The sequence below is a fragment of the Cebus imitator genome, unplaced genomic scaffold, assembly GCF_001604975.1.
Source record: "Cebus imitator isolate Cc_AM_T3 unplaced genomic scaffold, Cebus_imitator-1.0 Scaffold94, whole genome shotgun sequence".
Classification (NCBI taxonomy): domain Eukaryota; kingdom Metazoa; phylum Chordata; class Mammalia; order Primates; family Cebidae; genus Cebus; species Cebus imitator.
This window is the reverse complement of record NW_016107409.1, coordinates 93,684-120,325: the sequence shown is the minus strand read 5'-3', so window position 1 is coordinate 120,325 and position 26,642 is coordinate 93,684. Positions and strand designations below refer to the sequence as shown.

The 26,642-nt window shown below is 41.7% G+C and overlaps 1 protein-coding gene across 1 annotated transcript in view; it reads right to left on the bottom strand.

The window, feature by feature from the left end:
- Nucleotides 1–2,567: 2,567 nt before the first annotated feature.
- Nucleotides 2,568–26,642, bottom strand: part of CUNH13orf42 (chromosome unknown C13orf42 homolog) — a 25,907-nt gene continuing 1,832 nt past the window's right edge. Inside the window, exons 2-4 of the mRNA XM_017535868.2 lie at nucleotides 7,414–7,561; nucleotides 4,783–5,023; nucleotides 2,568–3,816 (exon numbers count right to left, since the gene is read on the bottom strand). Of these exons, the coding sequence (XP_017391357.2) occupies nucleotides 3,642–3,816; nucleotides 4,783–5,023; nucleotides 7,414–7,561 (564 nt within the window). The 3' untranslated portion in view covers nucleotides 2,568–3,641. The remainder of the gene's footprint in view (nucleotides 3,817–4,782; nucleotides 5,024–7,413; nucleotides 7,562–26,642) is intronic.

Genomic DNA, 26,642 nt, shown 5'->3' with positions numbered 1-26,642 from the left:
TCTCCTTTGACTTCCTCCAACCTTTTCAATCCGATGTTCCACGGCTGCTCAATAGAAACCCTGCCCTTCAGTCAAGGGCACTTCTATACTGTCCCCTGCCCTTTCTACTACTGTTCCCATGGCTGTGCTTTTGCATGCTGTTCCCCGCGTGAGGATACCAGCCCCCCGCAGTCCTCTGCTAAAGTCCAAGCCCATCAAGGCTCCACTCCAGCCACGACGCTCTCCCCTCACACCCCAAATTCCGTGGGATCCTCCCTTCCCAGCGCTCCTTTTGTAGGAAGACAGTGATACTCAGTGAGGCAGAAGGAGCTCAGCACTGCTTTTCTGCGTTCATCCTGTTTTCTCCCTTTGGATCACCAACTGCCAAAGGGCAGAAAGCAGATCAAGTGCTTGGCACATAGCAGTTGACTTAATAAAGACGTGGTGGACTCCTTGAAGGAAAACATCACTCTTGACCAGCAGCGATGTTTATCTAGGACCATTCCTCATCCTTATAGGGTTGAAGTGACATATTTTTCCACTTGGGAGTTTTGTATAATTAAAAAGTCTTTCAGAAATTGGAACCTGGCAGACAAGACAGAATTTTACCTTAACCAAATTACAAGGGAGCAGCTGGAAGCAAAGGAATGTGTAAATGAGAGAATGTAAATGTAAAATCAGAGTTAGCCACAGATACTGGACTTTTACAATGAAGCTTAAAAGGGAATTGGGCTGGGCCTGTTAAGAAGGACTAGAACATCCTGTGATGCTGTATGGTTGGCTAAATAATGGCCTTCCAAAGATGTTTCCATCTGAATCCCAAGAACCTCCGAATGTCACTTTATATGGCAAAAGAGATGTCGCAGATTTGATTAAATTAAGGATTTAGAGGTGGAGAGAATACCCTAGATTGCCCAGGTGAGAGTGATGTAATCACAAAGATCCTTACAATTGGGAAGCAGGAGCTCAGACTGAGCAGGTGGAGATGCCACGAGGGAATCAACAGGTTGCTGTGATGCAAGGATGGGGTCACCAGCCAAGGAATGCAGGAAGCCCCGGGAAGCTGAACAAGGCAAGGAAATGGATTCTCCTCCAAAGCCTCCAGAAGGAACACAGCCCTGCTGACATCTTGACCTAACCTGGTGAAACTCATTTTGGTTCTTCTGACTTCCAGACTGTAAGAGTATAAATGTATATTGCTTTAAGCCGTTAAATCTGTGGTAGTTTATTACAACAGCAACAGGAAACGAATCCTCTATGCAAAGGCGATCAGTGTGAGAGGAACACCATGTCCTCTTAGAGACACCCTGGGCTCTGAGTCTGAGAATGGGCACCAGGAAGGTCCATCTTGGCAGCCATGTTCTCAGTTGCATGGCACACGGCCGGGTACACACGATTCAAATCGAACTAGCAGCCCCATGAAGTAGAGGACAGTTTGTGGTGGGAGCTAGAAACCAGGGCTAAAAAACAAGCCAGATACCAGGGACACACACCCTCTCTTTTTTACATTCTGTCTGTGGATAGGTAGATTTTAATGTATCAAAACTGAGAATCCTGGGAAAGCCAGAGATGCTAACATAGCCCCAGTGACCAGCTTGATTCCACTGAATAACTGGCCAATCCAAAGAGGAAAAGAATCCGTCAACTCAACTGGGTTTTCTGAATTGACTTTTATTGTTTCAGATTTGATTTATCTCAAACCCCAGCAGACACCATCTCAAGATTCCCCAGGCAGAGCCCAGATCCTTGGGTTTATCACCAACTTCAAACACCTAAAAATTATCCCCAAAGACAAGATACCCTTCTGTTTCCCAATCATGGAATTTTTCACGCTCTCTATGTATAATCTCTTGAAAGAAAAAAAAAATACAAAACAAAGCAAAATAAAATGGCACAGCTTCAGGTCCCATAAGCAATGAATGCTTTAAAAATATCAGGACAGAAACATCCTCTCAGTCGTGTTTATTTTTTCTTATCTGTAAAAACAAACTGTACACAGTATCTTCACCATGTAATTTCAGGGTGGATCTATGATAAACTGTAGTTAGATAAGAGCAGAGTAAAGACACCTTTATCCTGAGTTTATCCCCAACAGCGAACTTTTATAGATGAGGCATCAAACAAGGCCACATTTGGAGAAAAGAAAGATCCATGGTGGTAAGTGGCAGGGCTTTAATGCAGTTTATAAAACAAAACTCCTAAATGTTTATTTTCCAGTCAAGCTTCTGGCTATAGTTGGGTTAGTACAAGCAACAAATGAAAGAAACCTTCCGAACAGTGAGGTTGGCACCTAAACAATAATAAAGAGAAGTATTAAAACATTTCCAGTATGGTTTCACTCTGAAAACATGTTGAGATAAAATTTCTAAGAATGCAACATAATTAGTAGCTGTCTTTTCTAAGAGTTACATAGCCTTAGATTCATATAATCAGGTTCACATAAATAAAAGGTTCTTCCTAAAAAATGGAACAATAAGAATATCGTCCCACAGTCATGGCGGAAAGGAAGGCTGTGTTCAGTTCTCCGAGTAAACTTAGCCTAGAATGTCCTTGGCTTAATTCAAATAAATGATTGAGTTTTTTTTTTAGTCTCTCTCCCTCCCTTCTGCCCAAAGGCCCTTATACACCCACAGACTGGTTTATAAGAAAATACCAAAAAAAGCAGTAAGAATGGATAAAGTTCAGTGTATTCTCCACACCAGTGGTTCTCAAGCTTGAATAGGCACAGCTATATGCAAAAATGCAAAAAGTATTTAGAAATACAAAGAATGTATTAAATGTAATTCTGATTCAGATGGTTCCTGAAATACAAAAATCCTTTCTATGCCAGAAGAATGTAATGATTCTGATTGTTCTCTTAACTGGGGAAAGAGAAAGGTGTGGCCTGTCATAACTGGCTCCATGGATACTTAAAAAGATTTTTCTGGGTAAGAATTAGAAGAAAAAAAAAAAGAATCACCCCATCTCCCTTATTCTGTAGCCAATTGCTTGTGGGAAGGGGAGCTGAGCTTTTGGGCCAGAGGAAATAGTGTGGTCCCAAGGCAGGCCCCAGCATACCCCTTCCCTCACCCCATTGCCAGGTCATTAGCCTCATCTTAGCCTAATGCAGCAGGAGTTTCTGGAGAACTCTGGAAAGAGAGCAAAGGGAGCTGCTTCTCACCTGCATTCTGCACACAAGAAGGCAGCCTCAGTGCAGATCCAGTGTGTCTCTGAGCCTCATAGAAAGAGGAGCTGCCTCTTTGAAGCTTTGGCCCAGAAATCTACAGGTGAGTTTGTTTCTGGTACTGAGCACATCGCTAGCAGCCACCTGGACGGACACCTGGAGAATGAGGACCAGGCCAGGTGGGGCTGGGTGAGGTCAGGGGAGTGAGCCAGACACTCCACTCAAGACCTTCCATTCCTTTAGCTCCTGAAGACCAGGCAGGCTGTAAGTCCCTGCTCACCAGCCCACGCAGAGAAACTCAGGCTCTGAGAGTGTCCTGAGACCTGCCCCCTGGGAAGCCACAGGTCTGTTTGGCACTAGTGCGGCACCAGCAGGCGGTGTGCTGAGGGGTTTGACCGTGTTACAAGTTGCATTTTCAACTCTACCAAACACCTCGTGCTGCGCTGAAAGGAGACGGCTTCTCCGCGACCCGGCTAAGACACGGGAAGGAATCACGGAGTCAGGGCACTGTCCGCTCCCACAGCCTTTCTCGAAGCAGCCACTGCCCTTTGGGGTTCTCTGTCTCATAACAGTCCTCCCCAGGAAACACCGGGGGCTCCAACGCAAAGAGCTCTGCATCCCACTCCGTGTCTTCTCCTGAGAAGTTGAAAAGGATCTGTCTGGAGCTCCCCAGGCTAGAAGGAAGGAATGAGGCAGAAGGTTTAGTTTGGCTTGGCTGGCCACACAGAGGGAAGGGATGCTCGATGACCACCATTCTCATGGAGACCCTCAGATAACTGCCCTAGCCCTGGGCCTTGAGAAGGACCAAATGGTGTTGCCCTGGGGGCAGTGGGTGGACCTCAGCTGGACCTTGGCCTGGCCTTGAAGGGGGAGGATGGGTGGTGAGGGCTGGGTTGTGATTTTAATATGTCCAGTGCATGGTGTGTTACTGTGGAAGGAAAATGCTATCTAGAAAACCCCTAAATCCAATAGGGTCTAGTGGCTTTTGGAGAAGCAAAACAAGACAGCTGATGAGGCTTGGCAGGCCCTTCTGTTGCAACAGGCAAGGCCCTGCAGCATGGCCTGGGTTGCCCAAACCAAGAAATAACTTACTGCTCTGAGTAGAGGACAGGAATTCGATGGTTAGTGATGGGAACCAGGCGTGGGGAAGGAAGATCTAAAAGGAAAGAGGCCAGAGGAGATGGTGGTAAGATGGGCCAAGAGGCACCTGGCCAGCAAGTTCTTCACCTCGGAGCCTGCCCAGTGCCTTTGGGACAGGGGCATCTCATTCACTTGATGTTGGCTTCCACTCGGCCCTATGCTCTATTCAACCTCAAACTCATTAAAAGTCCGTAGCACAAGATGTGTCAATGGCACTGGGGGGAATCCTTGAAGGCAGATGGCACAGTGCATGGGCTAAGTGGCCAGAGAGAAAGGGAGGCAGACCCAGGAAGAAGCAGGTTAGGAGCAGGAAAAAGCAGTGAACCAGGCCAGAGTGCAGACTACCGAAACAGGTGTCGAAACTAAGACCTCCCGACAACATATGTATATGTAAGAATAAGCTGGCATGAAAGATGGAGCTCGAGGTGCCTTAAGGATCACCCCAAGCATCTGGAGGCCATGCGAGCATCTTGGTCATGCAATTTAGCCCAAGCACTTACTCTTTTTTGCAGGCTTTGGGCTTAAATTTCCAGGTGTTGAAGGCCCCTTCCACAGCCTTGGGCAAATAAATGGGGTGCCTCTCGAGTCTCCCCTGAGTGCCCATGGTCCTGCGCTCAGTACTCCTTCGAAACTGGCCGTCTACCATGTGCACAGCGTGGGCAGGGATGTCCTCGGAGTGTCTGCGTGGCGCCCGCAGGATCCAGTTAGAATGCAAGCTGTGCTCCCGGGAGCTGGTGGCCACTGGAAGAGAAAAGCATGTGACCCGGGAAGGAAGGACCTGCCATTGGGAGGAGCATAAGGCAAAGGAGAGGGTGGACTGGACTGAAAATTCACCAGAAGTGGGTACAGACAACCATGTTTCTAATAACGAATTCTTAGAAAGGCCTGATAGCCAAGCAAAGAAGATTTGGCTCTGCAGTTGCGGTGCAGGAGGAATGCAATGGAACATATATATGTCCACTAAAAATGAGGACATGGGCCAGGCGTGGTGGCTCATGCCTGTAATCCCAGCACTTTGGGAGGCTGAGGCGGGCAGATCACCTGAGGTCAGGAGTTGAGGCCAGCTGGCCAACATGGAGAAACCGCATCTCTATAAAAATACAAAAATTAGGCAGGCATGGTAGCAGGTGCCTGTAGTCACAGCTACTCGGGAGGCTGAGGTAGCAGTGAGCCAAGACTGCACCACTGCACTCCAGCCTGGACAAGAGTGAGACTCTGACTAAAAAAAAAAAAAAAAAAAAAATAGGACACAGATCTATACTTATTGACTTGGAAAGTAGCCCAAGATGTATTGTAAATTGTTAAATAAAATGAGATCCTAGTTTTATTTTGAAAATATTAAAATGAGTCTGTGTGTATGTATGAGTGTGTGTGTATGTGTATATGTGTGTGTGTGTGTGTGTGTTAACACCACAGTCAGAAGGACATATCCCCAAATGTTAACCATGATGATTATCTCTGGGTGGTAGTTTTGCAGGTCATATTTTTTACTTTCTTCTTTATGCTTCTGTATGTTGTCTGTTTAATTTGATTTACAATGAACATATAGTATTGTTATCAGAGGAAAGTGGCCATTTCATGAATTTGATAAAAATGAATTTGGTCATTTTTATTAAAAATTATAACTCTGAAAATGACCCTTGCATCCTTACTGAGTTCTGTCATCCTTTCACCAATATTCTGAATTTCCTAGGCCTCCCTCACTCCCCGGAGCAGGGCTGCTCTCTGTCAGGGACTGGAGGGGCTGGTGGGAGAGGAGGAGGGTAAGAATAAGCTTGGGAGCAGGGTTAACTTTCTGTGAAACTGCAGAGAACCTGAGTTGAGACCCCAAATATCACAGATACACATCTATCAAGGCCAGAACAACAATAAATCACAATCTTCTTTCAAGCATTAGAGAAAATGCTCATGAATTATTTAATATTGGTACCAAAAGCTGTGACCTTGGTATAAAGGGCCAGTTAGCCCACTGAATAAGACCATCATTAATTTACACCATGGGGGGCAAGTTAAAGATTTAACAAGTGGTTTGACAGTCACATGATGGAATATAAAGGTGGCTCAACTGATGAATGTGTTTGGATTCTTTGCTCTCCAGCAAGAGGCGCACCCCAGGACACACCTTGGTGAGGAGGGAATCGTGGCCTCAGGCCTCACCCCACTCCAGCTGCAGCTGTCCAGGCTGGGTCTGGGCAACCACTGTGGGCCTCTCCTGCCCTACACACCACCCTACTACCTAGTCTAGGCAGAGTCAGAAGCTGGGTTCTCAAATACAGTTTGTCTATGATTCCCTTTCTTTTTTTTTTAAGTTGTGGTGAAGTATACAGATCATAAAATTTACCATCATCACCATTTTTTTTCTGAGACAGAGTCTTGCTCTATTGCCCCAGCTGGAGTGCAATGGCACAATCTTGGCTCACCACAACCTCCATCTCCCAGGTTCAAGTGATTCTCCACCTCAGTCTCCCGAGTAGCTGGGATTACAGGGGCCCACCACCGCACCCGGCTAATTTTTGTATTTTTAGTAGAGACAGGGTTTCGCCATGTTGGCCAAGCTGGTTTCGAACTCCGGACCTCAGGTGATCCACCCACCTCAGCCTCCCAAAGTGCTGGGGTTACAGGTGTGGGCCACCCTGCCCAGGCATCATCACCATTTTTTAAGTGTGCCGTTCAGTAGTGTTCAATATATTCATGTTGTTGTGCAAGTGATCTCTGGAACTTTTTCATCTCAAAAAACTGAAACTGTTCCCTTTAAATGACACCCCTCATCAATCTTCCTTCCTTCATCATTTCCCTATTGCTGTCCTTCTTGGAGTCTTAGGAAAGTCCCACCTGTCTCAGCCATGGTAAGTGGAACACAGAGAAAACATTTTTGTCCAACTATGGCCCCAGAATGTTAGAGGGGCAGGCTGGAGCAGTGGCAGCAGAGACAAATGAAGCAAGAGATCCCCACGGAGGACGGGCTCAGGGCCAGGCTCCAGCTTGGAGGTGCAGGGCTTCCCTTTGATCAGGGAGATGGGATTCCTGATGGCCTATCCTGTAAGTCCACCCCGGAGCCCCCAGCCCATCCTCACAGCATCACGGCCCTACTCGCCTTCAGCCACCATCTTCCCACTGCCTCTGGCACTCACCATCAAAGTCCACATCTTCATTTGGCGGGCTGGCCTCGGCAGTCCGGGGCCGTCTCTCTGTGTCCAGCTCTGCAATGATGGAGTCAAAGAAAGCAATGGCCTCAGCCACATCGGCGCTGAACTGCGAGTACTTCTTTGGTGTTGCTCTCTGCTAGAGGTGAAGGGGAGAAGAGGGAGTTGCCTGAGCCAGTAAGCCAGAGACTCAGAAAAGGATTAAATGTTGCTAAAACAAAATGCGCATGGAGTTAGGGATTTGTGAGGTTTCAAAGGTAGCTATGAGTAAGTGCCCTGTGGAAGGAAGATAGATACGCCAGGCCCATAATTGCTGTAGGTCAATGGATTTCTAATTACCTCAGGAAGGGAGACTGAAAGGACAACAAGATCTACTTCTTTCTTGGTCACAGATTTGCTGTCAGACATTAGACAAAATAATTAGTCTTTTTTTAAGCCTTCTTCCTTGCTGATAAACACCCAATTAGGAGGCTGTACAGTTGCTTAGGTAGGTGATGAGATGATTACAGTGGGAAAGACATGATAGATCTCTCAATATGTTGAAAATGCTCTAAGAGTTGTCAGTTTCTATAATAACCCAATTGTACATTTTAAAATAAGAGAGTATAATTGGATTTTTTGAAACACAAAGGATAAAGGCTTGAGGGGATGGATACCCCGTTTTCCATTAAGTGATTATTTCACATTGCATGCCCGTCTCAAAACATCTCATGTACCCCATATATACATACCCCATAAATATATACCTACTATGTATCCACAAAAATTAAAAATAATTTTAAAAAAAAATAAAGATGTCAGTTTCTAAAGGGACCAAATTTACAGTCAAATCATAGAACAAATTAAAATTAGTACAACTGTTTGAAAAGTACAAAGAATAATAAAATAGAGTTTCAAAAATCTATTCAGTAGCTAACCAGGTTCCAGGCTTTTCCTGACTGTTCCTTTCATGATCTCAGTTCATCTTCACAATAGTCCAGTCATGAGTGACTGACATCATGGAAGTTCAAGATCCATGGTGGGTTTCAGTGGAGAATTCATGGCCTCCAGAATTGACCAAATCAATATGTGTACCAACAAAAAGCTCTCTGAGGAATTTAGGAAATAAGAGAGCTTGGGGAGAGATAAAAGGGACAGATGTGTTAACATAGGCACATTTGATCCAATGTAGATGTATTTTATTTTATGTAAGCATTTTCAAAAACAGTGAATATGATTTAATTATAGACTGGTGTGTCGGGAAAGAAAACAACAGCTTCTCTGCATGTACAAGATGTTTATGAAATGTATGCATTTTGTACTACTAAGAAACATTTTTAAATAGAGAAGTTTTTTCGTTTTATACTTGCAAAATATAAAAGGAAAGCTCTAAGAGCTTTCTTAGAGGAAGATGTTGAAGGACCACAATATACACCCTTGATATGATTTGTCTCTGTGTTCCCACCCAAATCTCATCTTGAATTGTAATCCCTACATGTTAAGGGTGAGACCCGGTGGGAGGTGACTGGAGCATGGTGGTTTCCTCCTTGCTGCTTTTGTGATAGTAAGCTCCCATGAGATCTGATGGTTTAACAGTGTGGCACCTCCCCTTTGCTTGCACTCTCTCTACGGCTGCCTTGTCAAGAAGGTGCCTACTTTCCCTTTGCCTTCCACAATTGGGTTTCCTGAGGTCTACCAAGTCACGTGTAACTGTGAGTCAATTAAACCTCTTTTATTTACAAATTACCTAGTCTTGGGTAGTATCTTTATAGCAGTGTCTCCTGGTCCTTCTGCTCTGTCACATTGGTCACCTCTCCACCTGCTTCCTGACTGGCAGAAGCTTTTGGAAATCTCTTTTCCATGGATGGCCTTTATCTTTTAAAATGAAACTGAGGAGAGGAAAAGTAGAAATCTCAAGAACAAAGAGAACAAGAGAAAGGCCACCCGTGAAGGAGAGATTTCCAAAAGCTTCTGCCAGTCAGAAAGCAGGTGGAGAGGTGACCAATGTGATGGAGCACAAGGACCAGGTCCCAGAACATCATGGGTGGGGTAGCAGCTGAGAAGAGGTACAATTCAACCTTCAGGAAGTGAAGATGCTCTAGACTGGGTGACTCCAGGCACACCAAGGGCTGGGCATGGGATAAGACTAAAAAACCAGGAGGCTTAGTCTGAGTGCAGCAGGCCCAGCTGCCAGGCATCCTTCCTGCAGGCAGGTGACAGAGGCCTCAGCCCGGAGGTAGGTCCATACTTGTTTATTCTCCCTGCGTTTTCTTTTGCTGCTTCCTCTGTCTTGGATGTTCTCACTGGCTGACTCTGATTCATCCACTGAAGTTGGCTGAGACTGCTCCTTCTCCAGGAAGCTTACTGTTTTCCTGGGCTAAGTTTCCATCCTCTAGGTTCCCATGGGTCTCAGTACCTAACCTTAGTCTAGTATGACACATATCATTTTAGAGACTTTTGGTGAAGTGGAGAAGAGAGAAACAAAGAATGGAGAAAGCCACCCAACCCAGCCTGACCCCTGAGGAAGTTTAAGTATTATTTAATAATAATGCAAGGTCCATAGTGGTTTTGCACCTCAAAACCCTCCTCCACATGGAGGGGACGTCTCCAAGTCTCCAGAAGTCAACTCCCATCAGTGTTTAGCTTAATGCAGTTGATTATTTTAATGATATTTTATCATTTAATTAAAATACATTATTATAAATTATAATAAGTCCAAATTAAACATACCAGTTTGGGAACAAATGTAACTTATTTTTAATAAGCACATCATTCAACTTATGAAGCTGAGAAGTACATAGGCATATCCTAGTTTTAAAAATGTTTTATTATAAAAATTTTTCAATAGAAAGACTATAGAAAAGAGAGCCATGAATCCCATACACTCATCATCAACAACCACCGTTCACCTTTCTGCCATTCTTGTTCATCTATCAATCTCTCACTTTTTTTTTCTGAAAGCTAATCCTCAAAGAGATAATTTTATTCATAAATACTTCAAAATGAATCTTTAACAGATAAGAGTTTTCAGCAACATTACCCACAATATTATTATACTCAACAAAACCGGTAATTTCTTAGTATCAGCAAGTACCCAATTTATGTTCCATTTTTCTTGACCGACTCAAAAATGTCTTGTACAAGTTGGTTTGTTCAAGTTAGGATCCAAACAAGGTCCACCTTTAATTGCTACCTGTTCCAGTCTCTTTAATGTTTTATGCAGGTCATTTAATTGAAGAATCTGTGTCATTTGTTCTATAGACTTTCTCACATTCTAGATTTGACTGACTCCTTCTTCTGGGAGTTGGTTCACATGTTTCTCTATTCCCCAAATCCCCTATACTGGTCCTTAGATCTGGAGCAGGGCTGTCCAGTGGGACTTTCTGTAGTGCTTGCTGGGAATGTTCCACATCTGCACTGTCCACTATGGTAGCCACTAACCACGTGTGGCTATTGAGTACTTGAAAAATGGCTACCATGATTGAGGAACTGAACTTTTAATTCTTAAATTTAAATTTAAATAGCCATATGTGACTGGTGGCTACTGAATTGCAAAGTTCAGATTTAAAAGTTTAAATCAATTCAGATTTAATTTTTTAAATAATAAGGTTAGTAGTGCTGTGTATCACATATTAGGAGGCACACAATGCATGTTTTCCTGTTTTATGCAATGTTGACTTTGATTGGGGGTTTATGTGATGTTGACTTGATCCATCAACTAGAAAATTTGCCATCTACCTTTTACTGAATGCTTTTAGCAGTTATGCCTAGATTCATTATTTTACTACTAGTTGCAAAATGTTGCTGTTCCAGTTCTTCAACCTTCCTGCATTTATTAACTGTGCTTTTGGTATGAAGAACTTTCCCTCATTAACCACACAGTCTGTTTAGGAATGGCAGAATACTTGCTCTTTTTCTCTCATATAATAAATTGATACCCTAGAAAGTTCTCAAGATAACCAATAAGGTTCATTTGCTTGTTTGTTTGGGGGGGGTAATATTTTAAATTTATGTATTTTTAACATATTTGATGTCATTTCATCAGTTGTAATTATCCTTTTTGATACTCCCACTGTCCTGTATTTTGACATCAAGAACTCTTTCAAGGTGGATCCTGAGTCTCTTTGACATAATCCTGGTATCCTTGAAAGCCTCTGAACTTTTAGACATAGCAAATGCCCAATATTCATCTTGTACATTTTCTACTCCAGACCTGGGTTCTGTTACTTCTCCAAAAACACTTAATTTTTAGTTGGAAGTGGTATTTAGACAGCACAATATACAGGTTAGGGATTTTATTGCTACAGGGTTGTCATTACTTCAAGGCCTTTTCGGTGTAATAAACTAGAAAACAGTAATTTTTTTAGAAATAAAAAAAATTTTGAGTTCATACTGATATTTGCAATTCAAATTAAAACACTGTGTTCATGGTTCATCTTCCCACACTTTTCATTACTGCTACAATACATTTCACTTTTAATTATGCTGTAAACACCCAATATATTGCTACCCTTTTTGCTTTAGACAATTAGTTATAATTTAGAGAATTTTTAAATGTTTTAAACCCACAAACTGTATTTTTACCTTTTTCCAGTCGTCTTCACCTCTTTGTGTGGATCTAAGTTTCTATCTGGTACCACATGTACACTTCAAAATGTATCCTTAATATTTATTGTACTACAGGTCTGCTTAAGAATGAATTCTCATAGTTTTTGCTTGTCTAAGAAATATTTCTTTTGCTTTCAGAACTCTGTTGACAAGTATTTTTTTCTTTCTTTCAGTACTTTAAAGATATCATTTTTGATATAGTTTGACTGTGTCCCCACCCAAATCTTATCTTGAATTGTAGCTCCCATAATTCCCATGTGTCATGAGAGGGAGCTGGTGGAAGGTAATTGAATCATGGGGACAGGTCTTTCCCGTGCTGTTCTCATGATAGTGAGTCTCTTGAGATCTGATGGTCTTATAGAGGGGAGTTCCTCTGCACAAGCTGTCTTACTTGCCTCCATGTAAGATGTGCCTTTGTTTCTCCTTTGCCTTCCACCATGATTGTGAGGCCTCCCCAGCCATGTGGAACTGTGAGTCCATTAAACCACTTTCTTTTATAAATTACCCAGTCTTGGGTATGTCTTTATCAGCAGAGAGAACAGACTAATGCAGCTCCATTGTTTCCTGGATTGCATCATCTCTGATGAGAAATTTGCTATAATTTTTATCTTAGTTATGCTGTGTCATGTGTCTTTTTTCTCTTTGGCATTTCAGCAATTTTATTATGATATATGGCGGCTTTATCATTTTGTTGCTGTTGTTGTGTTATTGATCCTGCTTGGTGTTTTCTTAACTTCTTATATCTGTGGTTTAGTGTACGTGATTTATTTGGGGGAAATTCCCAGCCATTATTCCCTCAAATATTTCTTATACTCCCTTCTTTCTTTCCCTTTCTTTTTCTCTGGGATTCCAACCACACTTATGTTAGACTCCTTGACATCGTCCCACAGTTCTTGAATGCTCTGTTTTTTTGGTTTGTTTTGTTTTGCTTTTTTAACTATATCTTCTTTTTGTGTTAGTTTTGGTCATCTCTTTGGACCCATCTTCAAGTCTACTGACAAGCCCAGCAAATGCATTCTTCATCTCTGGTCTGTGCTGCTCATTTCTAGTCTTTTCATTTGGTTCTTTCCCATGGTTTCCATCTTTCTGCTGGAATTATCCATCTGATCTTATGTGTTTTCCACCTTTTCCATTAAGGCTTTTAGCATATTATAGTTTTTAAAAATGTTCCTGTCTGATGGTTCCAATGTTTGTGTCATAGCTGAGTCTGGTTGTGTCAGTTGCTTTGCTGCTAGGCACTGCATTATTCTTTTCTTGCTTTTTCATATAATTCATAATTTTTTGTTGAAGTCCAGGCATTTTATGTAGGTCAGTAGACACTGAAGTTTTTATGCCTGCAAATGGTCTTTCCTTTGGCAAGTCCTTTAGTTTGGCTCTGAGTCAATCTAGATAAGATTTTAGCTGGGACTGGGTCTGTGGTTGCTATGGTTACTCCAAGTGCATCACAGACTTTAAATCTCTCTAGAAATATCTTGTGTTTAAAGTAGAGCCTAATTTTCCAGAGAGTTTGTTCTCAGCGTCTGCTGCATCCTCAGCGTCTGCTGCATCCTCAGCTTTAGGTCTTTACTTTGTGCTTTCCTTAAGAGAGGTTCTCCCTCTACACTTGTGCCCCTCTGTTAGCAGTATTCCACTGTCAGTTTCTATCTGATGCTTTTTAGAATGGTGGTGAGAGGCAGGAGAACATTCACTGTTTTCTGATGAGGCCCTGGTCTCAGGTGGGCACTGTGTCCCTGGGGATGCAGCCTACTCCATGGCCTTGTAAGGATGAGAGTGATATTCTTTCCTGCTCTCTACATCCTGAGCAGAAACTGACAGTCTCTCTAATTCAAACTGAATGGTAGAGGTTTCATATTTAACTTCTTTAATTTATATTTGTATCTCTATTAAACTGAAAATCTTGGTTCCATGTGACATTAAAAAGATTTTTATTTATTTTACCCTACTATATATAATCATTTCAAAATAGCAACACCAACATTACCAATAGTAAGCCCATTGAATGCAGTTTAAGATGTGTGTGTGCATTTCTGTGTGTATGTGTTTGTATGTGTTTTGTTCTTGGACTCTCTAACCAAAATTCTGTTTTAAAGTTTCTTGAAATAACACTTTTCTGTGTGATTATGCTTTTGACTTGGTAATTTGTTAGAGTCCTATGCTTCTGTTGTGTTTCATGTTTTAGGGATTGCTTTTTTCTTTAATATTTTAAAACTATGTAAATAATATGCATGGCTCCAAAACCAAAACTATAACATTAAAGAGAGGGCTTGCTTTCATGTCAGTTCCTTCTCCTCTATCTTTTCTTTAGTATTTTGTTTATCTTTCTATCATTTATTTGAAAATATAAGCAGGCATATTTGTATTGACCTGCTTTAAAAAAAAAAAAAGGAGCACACCATGCACATTTGTAAGCATTGCTTTTTACACTCAGTGTATCCTGAGGATCACTCTATAGCAGTAAATAGAGATCCTCCTCATCCCTTTTAATAGCTGCATTGTTCTCCATTGTACAGACATGCATAGGAACAAACAACAATCCCCTATTGATAGATTTTTGGGTAGTTTGCAATCTTTTGCTATTAGTGCAGCAATGAAAAGTCTCGTCATACGTCATTTTGTACTTTGTCTGTAATACTATAGTTTGAGATAGGCTTCTATTCATAAATACCCAGCTTGCTCTAGGTATCTTAAAGAGAGAATGGTGAGCATCAAGTAATCTGGCAAGTTAGATAAGCAGGATTTGGTTAACAGAGTTTCTACTGTCCTTTCATGAATTACACTTTTAAAGGTCACCAAATGGATTGTATGATGATTTTCTAAGTACCAAGTCTAAACTACAGGTCAGGGCTGAGCCTTTTCTATTCCTGGATTGAACTCATGCTGATCTCAGCTTTTTCTGCCTTTTCACAATTTCCATGGGGCTTTCTAACCTACACTATGACTTTCCCTCAGTGATTCCTTCAGGGTTCAGGCTATTGTCACAGGAAAATCTACAAAGAGGTGGTTGTGCAAAATGAGACTTCAATCGTCAACACCCCTGGGTGAAACCCAAAATAGTCCTCCCTCCATGAACTCACAACTCTAAGCAAAAGTGGATTGCTTCCCTCCCAAGCTTGATTTTTTTTTTCCTAGCCCAGACCTTTTGGTCTTTGGAAAAGCCAAATGTAATGCAGGCTGTTTCCGGTTGCAGCCTTCCTGGCTGAGTTTCACAGGGTCCATGTCCCTTTGCCATTAGCCCTGAAGCAGCCCCAGGAGAAGAAGCTTTCTCTAAGAGCATCTGTATCGCATTGCCAGCTCCACTCCAGTTTGCCTTTCACATTTAACCCTCCATGGCCTTAGGGTTATCATTTTCCAAGTCTTCCCTGCTCCATCTCCCCACCCCAGGCCTGGGCCTCAGATTACTTTTCTCAGATGGAATCCCTTGCACTTTCCAAACAAAACTCCTTTGTATTTCTCATTTTAATTTCTGATTCCTGGAGGGCAGTTTCTATTTATTTATTTATTTATTTTGCATTTCATCTCAGCTTGCCAACCTGCTTGGCTTCACCTCCCTCTGGGTACCTGGGCTGCCGCCTTCCCCAGTCTGTTCATTTTCTTCTGGGCTTTGTCAGTATTTTTCTACCAGAGATGCAAATTCTACAAAATAAACTTCCAGTTGTAAACAGCAACATTCTGTCAGAACAGAGAAGCGGGGGGACATCTAAACCCAGCCAATGCCAAGGAGACCACGGCTAAGCATCCAGCCCCCTTTCACCTCTTCTACTTGGCAATTCCCCTCATCTCCTCAGAGGGTCAGCTCGCGTGTCATCTCCTCTCTGAAGCTTTCACCAATCGCCACAGGCAGACCCAGGCACATCTTTTCTATGCTCATTTTCTATCTCATTGGCTAGGTCCGCATAGCACATTGTATTAATTCACACTGGACCAATGATCCTCAACCTCTTCTTTGAGATGGCTTTGGCAAATAATACTTATAAATATGACATACCCCTATTGATAAATGCACACTGCTGACTGCTGCATACATGAGACAGGTTGTAGGAGGTCCACAGCTCCCAACATTCTAGTTGTAATTCCACCTGTTTCTCATCCAAGGCACCTCAACACACCAGTGTGGCTCAAACAATGATGCTTACGCTCTGGGCTACATTAGGGCAAATAGATTGTGTTTATGTATGAACATCAAGCAACTATTTCAGTGCCTGATGTGGAGTAATAGCTATTTGTTGAGTGAAGGAATGCACACCATTATATACATGCTATTTTACCTAATATTTATATTTCCAACCAATTCATATGTTGTTAATTTATACTTTTGGACTTAATTTGGCCAATTTTAAGAACTCTATATTTCTGATTTCTATGGAGTACTAATAATACTTTCTTGGATAATCATACCCAGGAATCTGAATGTCAATATTGGTGACGAAATTTCCAGGGTCAAATGTGGAACTGGTCCTGATTGAGAAGGTCATTTTACCTTTGGATCATTCAACTGGGTGAAATTAAATGCAAAACAAGTCAAATTTACCCACAAGCAATTTAATATTACCAAATAATGTTTTCAGGTTTTAAACCTTAAAAGTTCCATCTAATGCATCTTATTTGCCTTTTGCTCTCCTTGGGATGGATATACAGGACCAAGTCAAAAGTGATACTTATCTATTTCTTTTGTGTTACAGCACCTAAGGAAAGGTATACTCATAATTAAATAGGGTTTTATGGAAAAAGAACGGGAGTTTATGAAACAAGACCTCTAGACTTAGAAGAAAAAAACTAAGAAAAAAGTATAGTCACTGAAACTTAAATACATATCCACACATAGCAACATACAAATTTTCAATAGATGAGCTAATAATCAACTTGCCAGGGTTTTAGAGAAAATCAGTGAAATAGACAATTGAGCTGAGAAAATCATCACAGAGATAAAAGTAAGAAGTTTGTCAGAAACTCTAGTATAACTAAATCATGATATGATCTATTATAACTAAACATTAAAATAGTTTTTGGGAACACAGCTGCATATATTTTGTTTCTGGTAATAGAGGTTGTAGACTCACTGGATCCAACTGACAGTGTTAGGCTGACTTTTTCACCAGCTTTATAATCTTTTTGTTTGTTTAGAGGCAGAATATCTCTCTGTCTCAGGCTGGAATGCAATGCTGTGACCATCGCTCACAGCAGCCTCGAACTCCTGGCCTCATGCAATCCTCCTACCTCAGTTTCCCAAAGTGCTGAGATTATAGGGATGAGCCACCTCACCTGGCCCAGCTTTATAATCTTAAAGCCATTACTTATTTTGCCAGCTTCTTGTAACTCCTGGCTTTATATGTCATCTAAATGATCATTTGGCTTTAACAAAACACTAAGTTAATAAAATGTTGTTCATATATATCAAACTGTTAAATGCCTAACTGACAGAACTAAATTAATAGACTTAAAGCATAGTGTAAAATCTTCACATACAGCAAGTAAAATGTCACAATCCACTAAGAGAAGGAATGTACACCATTATATACATGCCAGTTTTCAGTAAATGGTGTTGGGAAACTATGCTATTCGGGAAACATTCAAGTTGCATTCTCAGTTCCTACTACATATCCAAATAATTTGCTGATAGACAAAGAGATTGGTTTAAAATAAAATAAAAGAAAGAAAACCAGAACTATTAAAAATGGATAATATGGCAAATATGCAATTGATCTTGATACATGGAAGGACTTTCTAAGCATGAAAGCAATGGAAGAAATAACAAAAATTGAAGACACAAAAATAAGTAGTACCTGCACATCAGAAAATGTCACATAAATGAAAAGATGCATAACAACTTGGAAAAGGTATTTTAACACATATGGAAGACAATGCACCAATATCCTTAAAAACCCCTGTACATGACAAAATATAAGAAGAGTCCCTCTAAATAAATAACAAACTTTAATATAGCCAGAAGAAAATGTATAAAGACGTGAATGAACAATCCACTAAATAAGATATACACATTTTTTATGACGATAAAAAAGGTCATTCCTCAATGACCCTTTGCAAAGCTCATTATGCAAGCAATAAAAAAAGTACCTTAAGATACTGCAATTTATCTATCAAACTGGAAAACTTTTTAAATCGATGGCAGTACTTGATGCTGACAAAGTGCAATAAGAAAAGCCTATTGGAAACCCACTGTTGATGAAAAGCATAAATTGGTAAAATGTTTCTGGAAAGTAATATGTAAAAGAACTCCTAAAAATTAATGACCTTTGGCCTTCAACTCATCAATCACACTTTAGGAATCTCCACTAAAAAAATGCCTTACAGACATAGAGTGAAATGTGTTTCTTCATAACTTTTAACAATTGTTTAAAGAAGGTGAGTTGTTAAATTTGTCTTTTAAGCTTTTGTTTTTAAAAAGTAGTTAATGAGATGGAAAAGAACCCACAATATATAACACTAAGAAGAGAATACAAAGATGTATATATGGTATGAACCAAATTTAGTGCATTTATACATATATGGACATTAGGGTTGCCAGGTTTAACAAATGAAAATAAAGCATGGCAGCTGAAGTCTAATTTCAGATAAACAATGAATAATTTTTCATATAAATACATGCCAAATATTGTATGGGACATCCTTGTACTAAAAAATTCTAATTTTTTCTAGGCATTCTTCATTTTATCTTATGACCCCAATACACATATGAGCAAATACACAGGAAAAAATGACTAAAAGAAAATATACCTAAAAATTATATAGGGAGTATCTCCATCTAGATGGTGGGATTCTAAGATATTTTTATTTTCTTCCCTATACTGTTTTATGAATTTCATCCTATATGCAAATATAACTTTATTATCAGAAAAAATATATATCATGTGTTTTTGATGGTGGGCTCTAATCAGTTACATAGTGGCTATTTTAGTTATTAGGATATGCTTCCATACAAGCATACTCAAACTATATTCTACTCCACTAAAAAAAAGAAAAGGCAAACCTCTGCTCATCAAAACCACAGACCTATGACTTTTCCAGATTTTTCATCGAAGTTTGTAACAGTTTCCTTCTTAAATTACAGTTGGAGTATCTCAGGTAATTGGTTTACTGAGCACCTACTATGTGCCTAAAACCATGCTAGAGGTTGGAATTAAAAAGATAAATAAGATATAATGCCTCTGCTCAATGAGCTCACAGTTGGTGGCATAGATAAGCAAAAGAACGGACAATTAGTGTGCTGAGTGCTAAAACAAGGCTCAGACACAGGGAGGAGGGAAATCCATTGTGTTAAATTGCGGATGTGAGAAAAGGCTTCTCTGGAAGTGCTGTCTCTGCAGTCTCAATGGACAAGAAGTTAGCCAGGTGAACAAGGTAGTGTGAGGGAGAGAAAAAGGAGAGGAGGAGGCATTGTTTCTAGGCAGAGCAAACAGCTTGTGCTCGGAGGATAGATTAGGAATATAATTACACGTCTTGTGGCTTGACTGAGAGGGACTGCCGGAATCATATGCATGGTTATCAATCATTATTATACTGTCTGCCATCTTGCAGAGAGCTCTGCCAAGCATAATAGGAAATTTTTTTGCAGTTCATATTGAATTTTTACTGCCTTTCAACTCTGTAATCCAGACACCAGCTGAGTGATAGAGACAGCTCCCCAGCCCCCACCAGTAACCAATGCTCACAGAAAACCTGCATTTTAATATCACTGTGTTTGCAGAAATTCTCAACGGATCTGAAAAATAAATCTCAGTGGTGTAAAACAGATCCAGAACCTGCTTCCTATCCCATATGTAATTATTATATGGATGATTTTGGAGTCTTTTTAGATGAATTGGACTCAGACCCTACTGCCATAGGAGGAAGAGCCTACAGGCTATTGATATGGTCTCATTTTATGAACCAAGGCCAAGTGGCCTTAATAGAAAATTGATTCTGAAAGCTAACTATTTTCAGAATAAAACTATTTTCACTAAAAATCAATCACTTTTGGCAGGTATTCTTTAGAATTCAATCAGTTCTTTTAAAACCACTTTTATAACAGGTGAATTTCATTAGTTGAGGGACCAGGAAGGGTAAATATTTTGTAAATAGTTCATCTAGGCAGATAGATCAGAAATCCAAGCTACTCAGAGATACATGAAAGAATTAATGAGGTTTCTTCTGTGACCAGTATGTTAGTTCGTTTTCATACTGCTATAAAATATCTGAGACTGCGTAATTTATAAAGGAAAGAGGTTTAATTGATTCACAGTTCAATATGGCTGGGGAAGCCTCAGGAAACTTACAATCATGGCAGAAGGGGAGGAGAAGCAAGTACCTTCTTCACAAGGCATCAGGAAAGAGAAGACCAAGCGAGAGAGCAAGTGCCACACTTTTAAATCCACCTGATCCCATGAGAACTCCCTCTCTATCATGAGATGGATTACAATTTGAGATGAAATTTGGGTGGAGACACAGAGCCAAGCAATATCAACCAATAACCCCACCTGAGAAAATGTCCAATGTGAACCATCTGAACTGCATGGTAGCCACGGGGCTCCATAGGTTCTGCTGCCGACCCCAAAACAGCAGCTTGGCTCTGTCGCCAGCCTCCTAAGGCTTTTCTCTGTGATCTAGCCAGGACTGGGCCACTTACATGGCCCATTTCTCAAAGTGGCTGTGGTTGTTGCTGTTCCTTTGGCCCTAAAAGTATGGGGAGCTGTCCCTCAGGGAGGACCCCAAATGCCAGCAAGCACTCTAGTCAGATGCAGAGCACAGGCTTCAACTTTTCCTCTTCACCTCCCATTAAAACCCAGGCTGATCAGTCATAGACAGAAAGGAAATTGGCACAGGCAACAACATGGACGAGCCTTGAAGGCGGTGTGCCAAGTGCCATAAGCCAGACACAGAAGATGGAGAACTGCGTGATTCCACTTAGGTGCTAAAACGGGCAAATTCACAGCGACAGAAAGTAGAATAGAGGCCCCCATGGACTGGGAAAAGGGGGAAATGAGGAGTTAGCATTCGATGGGTGCAGAGTTTCTGTTTGGAATGAAAAAGCTGTGGATGGTAGTGATCACTGCACAACACTGTGAATGTACTTAACGCCACTGCATTGTATGCTTTAAAATAGTTAAAATGGTAATTTTAAAGTAGTTTACTTTAAAAGACTGTTTCATATTTAAAGAAATAGTTGTCAAACCTTTTATCAAAACATTCTCCTGATTTCTTAATGAGGTACTTTGAGAGTATCCACAAGCTTCTAAGGAATTCATTTTCTAGGGTACTACTAAAAATACTTTCATAAAGTGGTCTAAAAATATGTTAATTCGGGCTTAATAGTCTTTTAGATGAATTATTATGCATTTATATACATGATAATTTGGAAAAGCTCATGGGAGTCTAGTGTAAAGGGCCCTGGTTATTGTCTGGCTATTAACATTTTAAAAGATATCTAGTAGTATGCACTTTCACTTTTAAAAAATTGATACAAAATCATTCAAAGAAAAGCATTTAGGAGGCAGAGCACAGTGGCCCACACCTCTAATCCCAGCACTCTGGGAGGCTAGGGTGGGTGGACTCAGGCTCACCTGAGTCCAAGAGTTTGAGAAAAGCATTTAATTTCTTAAGAATTTGTTAACTGTAATAGGCTTCATTACTCATAATTTGAGGACACTAAAATGCACTCATTTCAGCAACTATGAAGTGCTATGTGAAAATGGTAAAAGTTATGTTACATTTATTATACCCCATCAAAAGAAAGCTTAAATTTCTAATGAAAATGTTCTCAAATTAGATGGTGGTGAAGATTAAACAATTCTGAATAGACTAAAAACCACTGACTTGTACACTTTGAAAGAGTGACTTTTATGTATGTGAATTAAAGCTATTATTAAAAAAAAAAAAAAAAAAGCCAAGCTAAGAGAAGCGATGTTTATGAAAAGATGAGAAAAAGGGGGAGTAAAATAACTCAGGGCTCGTCACAGCAGCAGAGGGCTGCAGCTTGAAGAAACGAGTACGAACAAGAAAGTGAGGACACACACACAGAGAGGCCGAAGCCAGTCACATCCGATACGTGACCCTAGGACAGGCCGCACGGGGAGCATTCGGCTGTCTAACATGCTAGGATGCAGGGTGGAGTAGGAATAGCAAAAAACACAGCAGCACAACTTGTTGCTTTCCACAGACGTGTTTCTCTCCTGGGGTGAACCATGTCTTCAGAGAATTTTGACAAAGGCCATTGGAAGGGTGTGTGATCTATCCATACCTCTGGCATTTGAATTCTTCCCTGGGCTCAGAAGAGATTGGCAGAAGCTACTGAACTCAGCTAAGCTGCCAACCCGTAGTCTCTCACTAAGACGCAGTTCAGCACCACACCCTGTGTTGGTACAGCTGAGGCTCTGAGAAATCACCGCCAGCAACTCTGGCCTTGCTCTCTCACAAGACTGATTCCCCCCATGAGGACAGGGACTTTGTCTTCTTCACCAGCATTTAGAACAACCCCTGACACATAGTATGTGTTCAATAAATATGTGTTAATGGACAAGTGAACAATATATTAATAAACTGTTACTAAAATATTATTAAGGGCATCATTAACCACATCACATGAGATTCCCTAAGTCAGGTGCTATATGAGATATTCTGAAATTCAAAGTCAGGAGAAAAATCTCACTCCCCTAAGCAATGGGTATGGTTCTTTTCAGATCATCAGAATTTTGAAACAAGTCCAGCTCTTTTTCTCTTAGCTTCCAGCAAGAGCAGAGCCAAATCTAAGGCTCATCCATGGCAGCTCAATTAGCTTCTATGATCTGCGTATTCTTTTGAATGGTCTCGATTTTCTATGGATGTTTTTTCTCTCCCAATTTTCCTATTTCTGTTGCTACTTAACAATTTTGCATGCTCTTGCCTCTTGTATGTTATACAGGATCAGAATATGTTTTCCAGTCAAAAGATGCTGTGGACATACTGACAAGAGTGTGAGTTCTGACATGATACAGAAGCTAATTCAGCTACATAGAAGCTAATTCAGCTGCCATAGATACTCATCTCAGATACTTCGTAGAATGAGTTGGGAGTTAGGACAGTATTTTGTTGAAAAATGATTTGAGGACATAATGCCCACCCATCATGAAGTTTCCGTCGTAGCTGTGCTTGCACTGTTTCCTCAGCTCTTCTCCTAGTGTGTACTGAGAAGTGCAAAAGCAGATGATATATAAACTCAGTATTTCAATGCTATGGGGATCTAGAGTAAAACTGGAATCACAGGTAGCCAGGTGAAGAAAGTAAAGATGGAGATAAATTTGATCCACGGATTGTGGGGAGAAAACAGCTTAAAGCATACCTTCTGGCCACTTCCTTTCAGCCAAGTTTCTCTTGAACAAAAGCAGCCCAGTCTCTCCCGTTTTATGAGAGCTTCACCCTACACCGAAGCCATGTGCAGTAGGAGCAGGTGCCTCCCTAGTGACTCTCCCTGGCCAGGCGTGCAGGATAAATCAGCCTCTGCACTGCATCTTAAGGTGCACTCTTGCATCTTGTATGTTATTCAAGATCAAAATATGTTATCCAGTCAAAAGATGCTATAGATACATCGACAGGAGTGTAGTTCTGTCGTGATAGAGACTGGGATCAAATCCTGGCTTTCTCTCCATCAGGTGCATGGCCTTACACAAATATCTTAAAACCCCTGAGCCCTAGTTTTCTCCACTGTAGACTGTGGTTAATAGCCAACATGTCAGGTATGGAGGGTGATTAGAAGTCAGGAATAACAGCTGATTGTTTCTGACAGTGCCTGGGCTGCGGGATGGGAGCAGAGGAAGTGGGTATAGAGGAGAACATCACTGTTCCTCCTCACTGGCAAGAAACACCCAAGGTGCCCAGAGCAGGAGGAGGCTTGTCCTGTTGGTTCAGAGACTACATTCCTTAACAGACACACTTCAAACATGCCACCTTCTGCTGCACACATCATGCCCTGGGTTAGAAATTCCTACCTTTTAGTGTCCAAACAATGAGTCCCAAGCTGCGGCTTATTCCCAATACTGACACAAAAATCTTCAGATATGGATTTGTGGTGTTGTTTTGATTTTTAACATTCATTTTTATAATGGCCTATTCTGAGGGAGGAGTACATTGCCACAGGGCCTGGCAGAGATCCCAGGGGGAGCTCCCAGCCCACCCGAGGCTCACCTCGCATCTAGTATGTCCTGACCTTCTCCTCCCATCGCCCCTCATGGGTGGTCTTCTAGGCTCCGGGTATCTCCAGGGGACTCGGATAACAGACCATTTTGTACCCTGGTCTTGGATGTCATGCACATGTCAACAGGACCTGTTAGAAAGCCTCACCCCACAGTATGAAAACTGTATGTTTTGATCCAGCAATCGCTTGGGAAATCAAGTTATTGTGTCACATTGATGTTTTTAAAAAATTAGAATAGTATAGAATGCTTCGGAAAACATTAGAGTGCTAGGCAAGGAACAGGGGTAGTCTATTTCATAAAGCTTTTGTTTTGTTTGTGTGTTTAGGTAAACTGGGTCAATATCCAAAATATATTTCTTACTGCAGTGGATCTTCATCAAAATAGTTTAAAAGCCATTTTTAAACTTAGTCTTACCACAGAAGAGGAATAGACAAGGGAACTCAGGTCCTGTGACCAGGCCAGAGGACTGGTATCTAGATGGAAGGAGGGCAGCGGGGAAGGCCTGCCGTGGTGCCCCACGGCCACAGAGAACACTGCTCCCTCCCTGTATGGAGGCCTCTCCCCTCTCTAAGGCACAAAAGCCATCAGATTTTAAAGTCCATAAAGCATCTACAAATGACTGACAGTATTCGCTCCTATGCTTGGGAGACAGAAAAATGAGAAAGGTACTGTTTCAGCTTCAAGCTCACCAAGTTCACTGCAGTCCACCAGGGAGACACGCATTTTAACAAACCGCAGTAGGATGTGAGGAATGCTAAAACAGAGGTGTGTTCAGACAATCCTGGAGAAGAGATGAGGCTAATTCTATAGGGTGGTATATTCATTTCCCAGGACCACCATAGCAAAGCACCACAAACGGGGTGGCTTCTGTCGTTTAGAGCTACAGGTCTCACAGTTCTGGGGGCCAGAACCCTGAGATCAAGGTGTCCGCATGGCATTCTCCCTGTGTCTCTGTGTCCTCACATGGCCATCTTATGAAAACTCCAGTCCTATGGAATTAGGGGCCCACCCTACTCCAGCGTTACCTCATCTTAACTCATTACACCTGTGGTGACCCAATTTCTAACCGAGGTCACCTTCTGTGGTACTGGGGGTTAGGACTTCCACATTTCCATTTGGAGGAGATACAGTTCAACTCACAGCAGGTAGTCAAGGGAAAGAATGGGGTTTCCCTAAACCTGGAACATCAGCAGGGTTTTCTCCCAAAGCATGGGGTGATGGCATTCCAGGGTGAAGGAGTCCTCCTGACCCCCTGTCCCTGCAGTGCACAAAGACCCAGGCAGCCATGGGCCACCCCACCAGCCAGGGTGCACCCTGGCTATACCCATCATTTCACAGGCAGGCCCATCATACAGCTGTTTCTGTCAGAGCCATGGGGAAGGGGAGCAGCTTTGCTAAAGACTGTGAAGAGCCCCCTGCACCTAACATTTCAGAGTCTGTGAGCACAGGAGGAGCACCTGGTACGTGCCAGGAACAACTACGTGCAGGAGCCTGCTTCTCATATTATCATTTCCATCACTATCTGACAGAAAAACAGACCCAGGGAGGTGAACTTCCCTTGACAAAGGCACACCTCTGGTAAACAGCAGAACTAAAATTCACATCTTGGTCTGACCGACTTCAGTGCAGTATCCTTTCAAAACTCTTTCCTGACTGCACTGTGGTGAGAGGCATCTCCGAAGGAGAACCCTACATTACATCAGGCCCAGGTGCCTCTCCACAGCCATTCAAAGGGCTAGAGCTGGTCATTCTGCTTCTATTCCCTCCCTCTATCTTCAGAGAGCTCAACAAGGAAGGAAGGTAGGTCCTATAAGAGAGCGCTCCATCTGCAGGGAAACGTAGTGCCTAGAGGAAACCTAGCCAATGGCTAGAACCCCAGAATATTCAATCTGGAAAGGAGTCTAGAAAGCACTGCAACCCCCTCTGTCATCAGAGGCTGCTGACCCACAGATCTACAGCTGGCTGACCACAGAGTTAGCACCAGGACCCACAACTAGGACCCTTTTGTATGGGCCTCCAACATTGACATGCTTTATAGTTAAAATGATGATTTAGACTGCTCCCACCTGGTATAGCATGCAGACAGTTGAAACCAATTGAGTTAGGCCAAGCTCCAGAGATTTGATAGTGGGCCAATCAGTCATTCAACATTAATGGAGCTTACACCACCTACAGGACACTCTGGGGAGAAAGCAAGAAAGCTGGAGACATGCCTGCTTCAAACATCTCATCAGTTCACCGAGAAAATGATTGATGGAAGTATACAACAAAACAGCCTCAACCTATAGGCATTAGAAATAAATAAAAACAGCCTGAGTTTGGCAGCTCACACCTGTAAACCCAGCATTTTGGGAGACCTAAGCGGGAGGACTGCTTGAGGTCAGGAATTTGAGACCAGCCTGAGCAACAAAGGAAGACTCCTGTCTCTACCAAAAATTTAAAAATTAGCCAGGTGTGGTGATACACGCC